General features: G+C 37.6%; 2 protein-coding genes across 3 annotated transcripts; both read right to left on the reverse strand.

The window, feature by feature from the left end:
• Positions 1–233: 233 nt before the first annotated feature.
• znf513b (zinc finger protein 513b) lies at positions 234–5,199 on the reverse strand. 2 transcript variants are annotated; one of them, XM_083545508.1, is made up of 5 exons: positions 4,658–5,199; positions 4,261–4,456; positions 3,587–3,709; positions 2,754–3,464; positions 234–2,415 (listed from the first exon to the last, which is right to left on the reverse strand). In XM_083545508.1, exons 2-5 carry the CDS (start codon positions 4,298–4,300, stop codon positions 1,652–1,654), a joined length of 1,638 nt encoding a protein of 545 aa, XP_083401634.1. In that variant the 5' UTR covers positions 4,301–4,456; positions 4,658–5,199; the 3' UTR covers positions 234–1,651. The 2 variants fall into 2 exon arrangements, with proteins under 2 accessions (XP_083401634.1, XP_083401633.1); XM_083545507.1 differs by having other exon boundaries at positions 4,261–5,199.
• Positions 5,200–6,726: 1,527 nt separating this feature from the next.
• fndc4b (fibronectin type III domain containing 4b) lies at positions 6,727–13,089 on the reverse strand. Its single transcript, XM_083544027.1, has 7 exons — positions 12,733–13,089; positions 12,323–12,608; positions 9,189–9,304; positions 8,795–8,999; positions 8,480–8,569; positions 8,053–8,189; positions 6,727–7,847 (listed from the first exon to the last, which is right to left on the reverse strand). The coding sequence occupies exons 2-7, from the start codon at positions 12,393–12,395 to the stop codon at positions 7,812–7,814; spliced, it is 657 nt and encodes a 218-aa protein (XP_083400153.1). The 5' UTR covers positions 12,396–12,608; positions 12,733–13,089; the 3' UTR covers positions 6,727–7,811.
• Positions 13,090–13,664: the final 575 nt, after the last annotated feature.

Genomic DNA, 13,664 nt, shown 5'->3' on the forward strand with positions numbered 1-13,664 from the left:
CAGCAACACAACTCTCTGTAAGAAATATACGTTCTTATCCACACTATACAGAGTATAGTGTGTTCACAGCGTGACCTGCTCACACCCCTTTCAGTTCTCTAAAAATGAGAACTGCCTGGTAATAATTTTTAACAAGCTCTATACTGATCTCTAGAGGCAAGCGGTCTCAAATGCTTAGAAAAAAAACTAACATGCCTTCTTTATAGTCAGTGGAATTAAATACAAGACATGTATTTAAAAAAAATTAATCTCTTGTTTTATTATAAAGCCAAGGGTCATTTAACAAGTCCCTGCAACAATAAAGCAAATGAAAAACCACAAAAATAATATACAGTACTTAAATAATCATTTTGACAATATATGACAACATTACAAGTTCATAATTCTGCATAAAATATGTTGACTTTGTCCCTGATTTCATTGAATGACTAATAATCTTGGCCATTTTTTTAAATAAATCTTGTGCTCTTTCTGTACAAAATATATTTTTACTATTTCTTTCCAAAAAAAATATATTGTACAAAAAGCATAGAGTGAAAACCATTAAGACACCTACAATCATAGAAATGTGCTGTCTGTGACTATTTCAATAAAATAATAATAGCAAATGTGGTCTTTCTCCCTTTTTTCCTCATGAGGTCTTTCCTAAAAAAAAAAAAAAAAAAAATCATATTTCCAACCTTATCCCGTTAATGGGCTTAAATTTCATGAAAAATGAAATTTCACAGTAGGCGTCACACAACTTAATTACAAAAACTGTTTGAAAGTCACTTACAAAAAGTCTCAAACACACAAGCACACTTACAGACACACACCACATTTCCTTGGGAAATAAGGCGAGTGCCAGGGGCCTAAAAGACCCCAGTTATTGTACACACACACACACACACACACACACACACACACACACACACACACACACACACACACACACACACACACACACACACACACACACACACACACATCAGTGCAGCATTGGTGCAGGGGCAGCTGACAATTGTTTTACAGTAAAATCCAGAAAAAGCACCTACATATTTGTACATCTCATATAATTTAGCAGCAACCAGAGGTTTTCAGTGTAATCAAATCCACGATAAAGAATTTAAAAGAAATATAGTATTAACCTAGAAAAGTACGACTCATTGGCTTTATTGCAACACACTTTCCCTCAGTAAATGATATGAAAAGAATAAGAATGGAGGTGTTATTAAAGGTTTAGCCTATAAGTCAGCTTAATCAGACCAGCTTTAAGGTAACAGATGTATAACCACATTTGTTCTCAGTCTAAATTTCAAAGTCTAACATTTTTCAAACCGGACATGAATGGTTTGTGCTACAGATTAAATAAAACTTCAATTTTAATGTCAACTCCCATGCATGCTTGTGGTGATATACTCGCTTCTCTGTTGAATTTGTTCAGCATGCTGATAGAACGATTTCACAGTAGTCTTACTACTGTCAACATTCGAAGAGGAACAAATTATGAATTAGAGGGTCACACTCTTGCCATATGCACCTTGCACCTTTGCGATATAAAAACAGTAAGGCAACTTCTGCTAGGTATTAAGAGCATGTGAGAAGGGCTCCATTTAAAAAAAAAAAAAAAAAGGAAAAAACTAACAAAAAAAAAAAAAAAAACAACCAAAGGCTACATCTCGCCTTCCTCCTCCTCTTCCTCCTTCTCTGGCAATGGTATCTTCATCCAGCCTTCAGGGGAGTGGCCGTGCTTTTTTTGGTGCCGTTTGTAGTTGTCCCAGTGGCCTGTAGTGTAGGCACACTCCTGACACTTAAATGGTTTCTCACCAGTGTGCCGCAGCATGTGGCGCTTTAGATTCATGCTCTGGTTACAGCTGTAGTTGCACACGGTACATTGAAAGGGTTTGGCACCCGAGTGGATGCGCTCGTGTCGCTTTAGGTTAGCCAGGTTCCCACACGCGTAGTCGCAAAGGTGGCACTTGTAGGGCTTCTCACCTGTGTGCACACGGTGGTGCCTTTTCAGGTTGTCGAAGTGGGCTGAGGCGTAATTGCACTGCGGGCATTTGTAAGGCTTTTCCCCGCTGTGAGTCTTCATGTGCCGCACAAGGTGGTTGGGGTACTGTGTGATGAAGGGGCATGAAGTGCAAGAGAAAAGCTTGTCTTCTTTCTCAGGACTAGTTAGAGAGCTCTTAGCCAGCATGTCCAGAGTGCACTTGTTACAGATGTGCATGTCCTCACCGTCCTCGTCCTCCAGTGCCAAGCCACACACGCGACAAGTGATGGGGAAAAGCAGCTCGGCAATGGGCTCTGACTCCGGGCCAAGTGCCTCTGCCTCTAAAAGACTGGGAGGATGATGATCAGCATGCAGGCTCCCAATACTCTGCAGGAAGTCTGGATCAGCACTAATGTGCACACTCAGATCGGGTCCTACATTCTCTGCACACACACACACACACAAAATAAAGTTACGTTTTTCTTTTTAAAGAAGCACAGGCAGAATAAACCTCATCCTCTCAGTAGGGAAGTTCAGTTTAAGGAACTTGATTGTTCTTACTTCCCTTTACACTTTAAGTGCTTACTGTTTAAATGCATGCTGTGCAATGTGTGGTTCCTCTTTGGCTAACAAAGCTGCAAGAACTTGTCTAACCAAAAACATGCAATAACTTAAACTAAAAAATACCGAACCAACTACAATCATTCATTTGCAAATCCTTCCTACTTATCTTTTCATTTACATAGTCTGGACATACTTAAATATAAATATAAAAATGTACCTTCCACCATGGCTGTGGACTCATCTGTTTCATGTACCATCATATGCCGTTTCAGGGTGTGGCTGCTACTTGCTCGGTATTCACACTGGCTACACTTGTTGGGCTTCTCCTGAGTGTGCATGCGCCGGTGCCTCTTTAAGTTTCCAAGGGAGTTGCAGGCGAATGCACAATAGTCACATTTGTATGGCTTCTCCCCAGTGTGTGTCCGCACATGTCTCTGTAAGTTAACCAGCTGAGCTGAAGCGTATGTGCAGTGCTGGCACTGGTATGGCTTCTCGCCATTGTGTGTTTTCATGTGCCGCTTCAGGTGGTTTGAGTAGCGCGATGTAAAGCTGCACAGTTTACATGAGTGGGTTTTGTAGGAGTTGGGGCTAGATTTCGCTCTGTGTCCTTTCTGCCGAGAGCCCTGAGCAAACACTGCCTCCTTTCCCTGTTCGTGATTCTGTTCTGTTCCCTTCTCTTCACCACCACACTGAAGGCAGTAGAGTCCTGCCACGTCGAGGGCCCCACTAAGGGGATCACCAAGGAGCTGGCCACACTGCCTACAGGAGAGGTATGGGGCAAAGGATGAGTCTCCACCTATCTCTTCCCGTTCGCTCTCAGTGTCTCGCGGGTCCTCAAAGTCACTTTCCATGCTGAGGCGGTTGTAACTGGAGCAGTCCTCGTCACTGAAGGCGTATGCTGGAATTCCCATGTCAGCAGTTACCGAATCTGTAAAGAAACCCCGGAACATGTGTTTCATGAGCCTTTGAAAAAAACATGGAAACTAGTGTGTGTGTTTTTAGACTGTAGTATTCAAAAAATACCGTGGCATTTAAAAAAAAATGACTAACCAGAGTCTCTCTCAAATCCTATGATCTTGTAGTCATTCTCCCCAAAATCCTGTTCAAGAAGGAAATCACTCTCCAGAACCAAACTCCCTGGATTTCCAACACCAACAGCATCTTCGGGCCCCACTAAGATACCAAAACAAATTACCAACAGAGCTACGTTAATGATAACACGGCGCATGAAATGTTAAGTGAATCAGAGCCAGGAAATCAACGAGGAAAAGGCGTATCAGTCTGCTTTGATTAATTTGTTGCAAAAAAATAGGTGGCAGAAAGTAAAACGCTGGCAATAATGGCACATATCAGCACAGTGAACAGACAGAGGAAAAGGGAGTAAGAAACTGAGGAAGGAACCAGAAAAAAAAGACAAAGATAAAGACAGGGAGGGGTACAGATCCCTGCTCATGGCAGAGATTTTGAAAGGAAATGAACCAAGGAAAGAATCACAACAGAAGAAGAAACAGCCAGCATTTCAGGAGAGCATTTAGATGAAAACAAGGAGGACATATATTACAGATAGTTTAACAAACGTAACGAGCTCAGAGAGACATACTGTGTGTGTGTGTGTGTGTGTGTGTGTGTGTGTGTGTGTGTGTGTATATATAGTCACACTTTACACAGAACTTTGTCCTGCAGATAATAAACGCTCTTAGGCTGAGCTTACGCATAATACTTACATTTGACAGGCTGTGGGTTTGATTGTTTTCTTCTGGGCATTTTTCTAACAGTCTCCACGGATTCTTCTGGTCCACTCTCAATCAGCTCATCGCTGCACTGTCATCTTCCTCTTCCAGAGCCACACAAAGCCAAGAGTAACCGTGTGATCAGCTCACTCATCTTTCCTTCTGAACTTCACCGAGTCACTTAGTCGATCTTCATCAGGGATAAATAAAGCATGCTGGGTGTGAAACAGATGGACAGGAAACTAAAGGATATCGCTGGTCATTTTTTTGAAGGCCACCAAAGTAAACGTAGATTCGCACTTTCTGAACAGGGAGTTCTTAAAGGCTAATGCTGAACGACTTCGTGCTACTAAGAATAAAAAAAAGGAAACACGTTTACTCATCTACTTACTTATTCAACTGTCATCATGCGCTGGCCACCTGAAAACTAAAACTATATAAGTATCAGAGTGGACCACGTTTAGAAAGCCTTATATTTGAAGCGAGCAAACTTTTCTGACACAACCGCTAACCGGCTAATCCAGGCCAGAAGAAGCCACCACACTGCGTCCTGCACCAGCACAAGAAAAATCTATTTCTCTACACTACTCCACTAGATACTGAGCAGCTAGAAGAGCTAACCAGCTAGCATACAAAAAAAAGAGGCAAGTAAATAGCCTGTAGCCTTGTAACTTGGTAGCTACCTCAATAGCATTAGCTCAGCTTTTCAACGTCCCAAACGACGGTTGATGACTGCACTATTTAAAATGTCAGAGAAATACAAGACACTCGGTGTTAGTAATCCTGTCCACTGGCTGGCAAGTCAGGCTGAGAATGGTTTCCGTTAGCTTATTGCTTGACAAGCGGCTAGCCTCGCTACAAAGCACTATTTGGAAAGAGTTCACGTTAACAACAATGCATTGCAAAGCGTATCCACTACAGGAAGTGATTCGCTTTGCGCGCATGCGTTAACATTAAGCCCGCCGCGCAGGCGCCCTCTAGCGGACGAGGGCATTATAATTAACGGCAATATCAAACCTTGTCATTTTGACAAGCTGTTTTTTATTTATTTATATATTTAATATAAAATAATTAATTATATATTTTTAATCTTCCCCTAAATATATAATAATAATGAAAATAATAATAACCATAACACTGTAACATTCTTTTTTTCAAACCGAATTTGATATTTCATGTATCTTTATTTATCCTTTATACATTTAAATTAAATTAAATATAAATCTATGGGGAAAGTGGTAGCATTTATTAAAACTATGGGTTACTGGTCAGGGGTTCAAGCCCCAGTACCCTCTGTGCTCCAAGGCTGACCCTGTGCTATGACCCCTGCTTCCTAACATTGCTGGAATAAAAAAATAATTTGACTGTGCTGCAATGCATATGTATATATTTTACATCTCACTGCAAGTTGTATTTTGTATAGAACTATGTTTGTGACAAATAAAAAAACAAGTAAAAGGCCTATTTTATATATATATATATATATATATATATATATATATATATATATATATATATATATATATATATATATATATATATATATATATATATATATATGTTGCTCTTTTTAATTTGTTATTGATTCCTGTAAATAGTATCTATGAATCTCTCTATGAATCGAAAGGTTTATGCCCAATTCTCACCACTGTTTCAGTGTGCTACATGTGCTTATCCTTTCCAAATATGCAGTATTAAATTGGTGTTGTGTAATGATTTATAATTCCTCCATCTGGTGTCACTTATAAGATAATGGGATTTTCATTGACTTCTCTCAAGGTTTCTTTCTGAGGATGTCCTCTCAGAGAGTATTGTTTTTTCACAGACATCTCCAGCTTGCTGGGGAATAAATCCAAATTGAAATGTACATTTATATAAATGCATACATAATCGCTGTGAAATTACACAAGTAAAATATGAATAGAATAGAATTTTCATTCTGACTATTTCAGTATCCTATCTATTTGTTTTTTAGCCACAACAAAAAAAAACAACTTTTTTTTAGTGCTCCACAGTACAAAAATATGTTGTACTTGCCAATTGTATTTACACAGTAAAATAAAGTGTCTTTATTCAAGTTTTTATGGTTTCTGCTTGTGTGGCAAATGATTTCCCAGATGCCATTTTAAACCATAAAGTTAGGACCGCTATAGTAAAATGCAGTAAACATGTAATCTGTAAATCTGTAGTTTCAGCAGCATTTCTTAAAATCTATCCCAAATTCAGTCTACTTGTAAAAATTACAATTGAAGTCTTGAAACTATTAGACAGTCTCTCATCAGTTTAACCCATGTAGTCCTTTCTGCACAGAAAGGCTTTTTTTGTAATTAGCATTTCATAATAATTACATTAGTTATCATAAGTGATGTTTGTGTATGCATCTAAATTACTAGTTGGATACCATTAGACATATCTGTCTTTTATTCGGCACACAATCAAACAGGCAGGCAGATATCAGTGTTGATAGGGTTATGATAAGTTTATTTGAATGCAATCCAAATGTGAAACATGTGAAGTGATAACAGTTTCTATGTAAAAAGAAACAATATGGCAAATCTTCCGTTGACAGAATTCTCTTATGTCTTATAATTCTGACCTACTGTAACAGTTTACACATGATTCTACAATATTCCACTGTCTATAACATTCTCAAAATGTTACATGTAATATTACTTTCCAATTGACAAAACATATACAATTTAAACAATATCTCTACAGTCCATATCTCCATTTCCACTTTGAGCTCATTATCTTACAACATGTTGAGTCGTTAGATATAACACATTTTGTAATATAGGGATTATTGTTGCACAACACTACAGGAAGTAACAAAAATACAATGCTATTTTTAATGCAGCGAAACATTAGGAGGTGGGCTTTCTAGATTTATTCCTGTCCTAGATTAATATGATAAACAGTGTAGCGTGAGTCAAGCTGAAAAATGAAATCAAGTTATATCTGTAAAAATGGAGATTGCTTTAGATAATGATTCATAATATAGAGATATATTAGTGGTAGGTGATACTTTATCAGAAGAATGCCTTTTTTTGTTGTTGGCAGTTCAGAAATGCATTAAAAGTGTAATGTATCAATATTTAAACCTATTCAGAATGCAATGGAAATCAGTTAATTTCTGCTCGATAAAGTTACAATTATATTCAGGTATTATATGCATAGAAGAGTGTTACCAGAAGTTAAAGACACATTTTATATTTGTTCATTATGAACAGATTTCATTATGTATTTCAGGACATAACACTGATTAAGTGATGCCTTATTCATGGATAAGATAAAGCTGGTCAATAATAATACAGTTTAGCTCCTTTATGATTTAACAAACTGTAATTAATCTTTAATTGGTTAATCTAATTAATCTGCTTCTATTGTTATGCTCCTACATTTACATTGTCCTACCAGTTGTTTCACACTGTACTGTAGTAGAGAAATACAGTGTATTACACTGAGCAGGGTGTAATTACTATTGAACGATGAGTTTGAGGATCCCTCTTGGAACAATTCAACCAGTGTCTGCATTGATGTAATGCTCAGACCTTAATGATGCTAACTGCTGATGGCGTCCTCTGGAAATAGGGGAAACAAAATGTGCAAAATAAAAACTCAGTTGTGGGGGAAACACTATATATATATATCTTTTTTTGTTACAAGTGCTGCATATGATATAACTGTGACTGACAACAGGAAACCTAGTGTTTTTGACTCCATGATTTAGTCCGTATCCTGCAGTGATTATATTATAGCCATCTGTGTCAGCAGTATTGAGCTCACCTTGCTCCCCAGAAGTCCTCCATTATGGTAATCTGGAGTAGTGTGCACAGAGAGGGGTTTGGTCTTCTCCTTACTGTGATTGTTTGAGTCATTGTCTTTGATGATTTCATACTGCCTACAGAAAAGAGCAATCACCGCTGCACAAAGACAAATACACAACCGATTAGAAAGAGGATCAGATCCCCTTGACGTCAAACACTGGGATCCGGCCAAAAGAGCTATATTTAAACCCACACTCTAAAATGCTCTAAAAGTGCTCTTAATCCCAGCATGGCAATTTAATTTTCTTTAAAGAATTGAAACCTCAACACTAATAAAGTACTAAAAAAGTATATCTTATAAATCATAATCATGTAAATCATATCTTATACTTATGCCTAGTGTGCAAAGTTATGTATTTTTCCATGTGCTGTTTTTGAATCGTCACCTGCCCACATTAATAGAACAGTAGTGATGATTAACATCTCTCCAGTTTGAAGGTGCCTGGAAATATCAAGACCTTCCACTGAGGGGTCACCTTGACACACACACACACACACACACACACACACACACACACACACACACACACACACACACACACACACACACACACACACACACACGCATTAGTGGGCAACACCAATGACCAAAAAATCACAGGTTTTTCAATGGTTGAAAAATAGTTTTCTTTTTCTCTGTAATTGATGCAAAAAAGAAAGTGTCTTTGGCACAGTAATAAAATTGAATAATCTGTGAGTACCTTGAGCCACCATATTAGACTGGTAATGGTCTGTTTTGTCCAGGGTTCGAAAATGAACGCTTTTGCTGGCTTGGCTATCCCCATGAAGCCCAATAGACTGCACCTGAATAATGTAGTCAGTGTTTTCATCTAGGTCCCATAGCACACAAGCGCGACTGGTGGTGTTAATTTCCCTGATGAACCGCTGCATGAGGCCATCCTGCCTCTACCAGAAAAAACACACAGGATAAACATAGACAAATGCATGTAGCTTATTTACACATAGCCTAAGTCGAGGGTTTATTCAAGTAGAGTAGTTGCATTAATGTGAATAAAGCTATAAACTGCGCAGATTTCTCAACTGAGATGATGGATTCCATTAGGGCTATACATCATTTTAATAACTTTGTGGAACCTGCTGGGAGATGGCGTAGCCAATTACAGCCTCCCCCTCTGGGACGTTCCAGGACACGGTGGCTGAGTTTGCTCTCAGGTGAGTGACAGAGACATTGACAGGAGCAGCAGGACGGTCTGTGGACGGTCAGGAATACAAATCATATATAAGATTTTTTTTTTTTATGTCATTGCACCCCAATTGCTACAAATATTTACAGTATAAAACTTTAGCCATACACGATTACTGAATCAACATTATACAAACAATAATTATAAATTCTATTTTAATAATTACAGAAAAACGTTTGTAGTTTATCTGATTGATTTCCACATTAAATATTTTTCAACAAAAAATTCTGAAAATAAAAATTTGATTATCTGCTAAACAAGTATAAAAATACACAATGTACATAAGACTGCAGTGCTCTGGGTTTGCTGAATGATGTAATCAAGCAGAAAAGATGCAGGTTGTGTAACTTTATAAAGTAATAATTGAATGAATGTTAAAAATAAATGAAGCTTATGGATATAGTATATTTTAACATGTGGTTAAATGTTCCCAGGCCTCTTTGGTCATTTTCTTATTACATGCCAGGCTTTAAGTGCTAGCTGCATTAAATGGATGAATGGACAGATAAATAGGAAGGTAGGTAGGTGGACAGACCAAGAGATAGATACTTCACTACATTCCTCCCAGAGGAAAATTCAAACAGACTATGTTCAAGTGTAACTGTGCAGATATGCCATTGAGATGATGCGTTAGTACAGTATGTACACTATGCATGAATAATTCTGTGTTTTGTGCTGTACATGGCAGTGCAGTATTCAGGTTAGCACTCACACTGTGGTGGAGTGGGTGGTAGCAGGCAGCCTGACAGCTTGAGAATAGAAGCTGTTCTTTAGCCTTGAGATTATTAAACAGCTCACCTTTTTTTTATGAAGGCATCATCCACAATAGACATTTAATATAAAAATTTAATTTCTAAACACATTTACTTGTATAAAACATATTACATCATTTAAATGTTATACAGTATCTATTGTTTAAGTGTAAATACAAAATGCAAAACCATGTTCAAGTTTCATAAAGGATGCTTAAGAAGCATTTATTTAATTTACGAACACAATCCCACTCTTGAAATTATTAGGCTTGTCATATTATTCATATGTCTACTTGTATTTGAGTTATTGGAGTTTAAATTACACCCAATGAATTGAGTGCACAAGATAGTAGCTATAAAAAATATGGTGAGTTAAAAAAATCTTGACCTCAGCCTTATTTAGCACCTTTGGGGTGAACTGGAATGCTGACTGTATCACACAGGCCTCATCTCCTGACATCAGTGTCTAACCTCACTAATGCTCTTATGGCTGAACTGGGACAAATTATGCACAGTCACACACTAAAATCTAGTAAAAAGTCTTCTTGTGAATCGGGGACGTTACAATATTGTATGATGTATGATGGTATGGTGTCTAAACCTTGTGGGATAAAAAAAAACATACAAAGTAAACATATAGATTTACAGCAATTTAATTATAAAATCATAACATTTAGAAGTGATTTTGAATGCTGTAAAATGTTTTTATGGATTATGGTTCTGCTGTACTGCTGTACTTACTATCTCTCTGGAGCTTCTGTGCACATTATCCCACCTCCACAAAACAAGCCAGTTGGTGGACTTTAAGCTGCCCATAGGTGTAAATAAGTGTGTGTAAATGTGTGTGTGAAGACATTGGGAAACTGACCAGGACAAAGCAGTTATTGAAGATGAATAAATGAAAAAATGAATGTTAGTTACTGTATATAGTTGTTCTAGGTTTATGATAATGAATTCTGACTCCAAGTTTAATTCCTTTCTACAGTTGGAATATGAGAGGCTATAGTAGACAAAGGGTGCTAAAACCCGTCATCATTCTAATCAGTAAACTTGGCTTATCCCTTGGCTCATAAAAAAAAAAAATAAAAAATCACATTTTTTAATTCAGTTTAAATAAATGAGAATAGTAAATGGAGTCAGATTGTAAACTAGAAGATACATCTGATTAACTGCCAGCACTGCAGAGTCATAATGCCATTACACAGCAAAAAAAAGGCAGAAGCTTAAAAGCATTATTAATTATTATGTCATGCTCTGCAAAAATTTAATTGCTGGAAGTCAATACCAGCATGGTTCCATGATTTCCATGAATTGAGAAATTGAATAACAGCTCTAAGGCTAATTAATTATGAGTTACTGCTTGAATTTCATGTATAGACCAGATGATCTTTCTCATTTATCATACAGATACTTGCCGACACACTCTGAACCTGAAGCATATCATCCTTTCTGAGCCAAAGAACTCTGCAAGTTAAATCTTGATGGCAGAAAAAAAAAATTATAATTGAATTTAAAGATTAATTATTTTATTATAACAACACTTTTATTATAGGATCTAAATTACAATATAATTATATGATTTAGCAAAACAAATCCTCTTTTGAATAGCCAAGCCAACATATTTTTTTACTGTACAGACTAAAATGGGGCTTACTGTTATTTGAAAAACAGTATAGAAAACAAACCGATAAATAAGTGAAGGAATGCTTAATTCTTGAAGAATTGTTTGACCATTTTAATTTATTAAGAATTGTTTAATTGTATAATGAACTGTAGTGGATCTACTGAAACATCTAAAGTCGTCTGTCATTGTTCATCATGCACACAATGAAAAAAAATGTGTCAATGTTTAGAGAATTTACTCCAGTCTGAAAAATCAGTACTTTTCAAGTAACTGCAGTCATCTGTAAATAATATATATAGTGTAGCCACAGGCTTACTTACACCTTTAACACATTCGGATAAGGCACCATTCTTTCCTTTTCCTTTCTTTTGCCCCTTAGTTCCGAGATCTCCACCAGGTCCTGATTAAATCTACCGGGGCAAACACAATTTCCCTAATGCAAGCTTTTGCTGGCTTTTCAATCCATTCCGCTGACCCATTAAACACAACACTGCTTCTGAAGCAAAGTCTGTTGGGAATAAATCTGTCACAGAGAACAGGTCCATAAAATAAAACCCTGACATGATGTTTATGTTGAAGATGATGATGATGATGATGATGATGATGATGATGATGAGACCTCAGTGATGAAAAGCTCTATCCACTTACTGGCTTGAATAAGGCAGATCTGGCAGGAAAAGAGGAGCAGGAAAGAGCTGAGAGCAGGGAGGAGAGCACTCATATCTTCCTTGAAGTTGCCCCAAATGGTAAAAATCCCATCAAGTTCACAAACTCGCAAACTTCAGTCAGTACCGAACTCCTCCGTCTGCGGTCACCGATTTAACTTAACTCGCCACCATTTTCACCCAACACCATCGCCTTCAGCATACAATCCGTAGACCGATTTCTTTTACACTCCAGTATCAGAAAGCCGTGTATATAACACCAGATAACACTAGTAGGTTAGACAGAAAACAGGCTTTAATTATAAGCGATGCGCTAAAACGCGTAATTACGCGAAATCCGTGTGCCATTAGCGGAATATTTATAAGTATATATCAAACCCTGTTAAATCTCACCAGTTCGTCGAACTCATAACGCAGATGGATGGTAAAGGAAATATACATCAGTGTCCAGAAAGGAACAAACGCGTCCAGTGCAGAGATCGCTCATGTTTCTGTCTTCACTTTGTCTCTACGCTTTAAGAATACCAATAAATGTGCGCTGCTGCGACAGAAGCGCATGACCTACAGGTGGTGGTGGGCTGTCTATGTGCTCTCGCCTTCTGAATAGTGATAACCACTGAGAAACCTGATTCGACTCTTTCAAATCCAGCTGTTTAACCCTTTCTCCGCTGTTTTTATTTTCTCACTGGACAACAATGCTTACTCACTTCTCCAATATTTACTCTATATCATGATGATGATGATGATGATGATGATGATGATGATGATGAAGATGAAGATGATGAAACATATATTTGCTCTTCTCCACTGTAGAAATGATTCAAAAACTGTTTATACTTTCACTAGATTTCCATTCAGGTCCCATAAAATCAATGTTCATCTCAACGACCCTACCTCTGGATGTGGTTCTCTTTAATTGGAGGCCACTCTGTGCAGCTGAGGACAGTTCCACATGAAGATCAATAAAGTTACCAAGCAACTGAAGAACTACACGAATGGATTTGGACTGTAATTAATAACAACAGTTTGCTACAATGGCTCAGAACTGCAGTTTGCATGAACAGTTCTGCATTTAAGCACCCATAATGATACACACATCTCAACAATCATGGAACTGTAATTAATGGACATTCAGTGCCACACCGGATGAAGATGAGCTCCCTTTTCAGTCTGATTCCTCTCAAGATTTCTTCATCATACCATCTCAGGGAGTCCCTGCCACAGTCACCACTGGCTCACTCATTTGGAATACATGTATATGGAATAAACCTATAGGACCTAAACTTATGCATTCCAACTTTGAAACCTCTTCATTTCTGTAAAGT

This window comes from Silurus aristotelis (genome assembly GCF_946808225.1).
Source record: "Silurus aristotelis genome assembly, chromosome: 6".
Lineage (NCBI taxonomy): Eukaryota > Metazoa > Chordata > Actinopteri > Siluriformes > Siluridae > Silurus > Silurus aristotelis.

What these genes read in the sequence shown, in the direction of transcription:
- znf513b (XM_083545508.1), bottom strand. Translation starts at nt 4,300, where the DNA reads ATGCCCAGAAGAAAACAATCAAACCCACAGCCTGTCAAAT. An exon ending in AGGATTTGAGAGAGACTCTG is followed by an intron (nt 3,465 to 3,586) that starts GTTAGTCATTTT and finishes GTTTCTTTACAG; the next exon opens with ATTCGGTAACTGCTGACATG. An exon ending in GTCCACAGCCATGGTGGAAG is followed by an intron (nt 2,416 to 2,753) that starts GTACATTTTTAT and finishes GTGTGTGTGCAG; the next exon opens with AGAATGTAGGACCCGATCTG.
- fndc4b (XM_083544027.1), bottom strand. Translation starts at nt 12,395, where the DNA reads ATGAGTGCTCTCCTCCCTGCTCTCAGCTCTTTCCTGCTCCTCTTTTCC. An exon ending in GCTACGCCATCTCCCAGCAG is followed by an intron (nt 9,000 to 9,188) that starts GTTCCACAAAGT and finishes TTTTTCTGGTAG; the next exon opens with AGGCAGGATGGCCTCATGCA. An exon ending in GAGGACTTCTGGGGAGCAAG is followed by an intron (nt 7,848 to 8,052) that starts GTGAGCTCAATA and finishes CCCTATTTCCAG; the next exon opens with AGGACGCCATCAGCAGTTAG.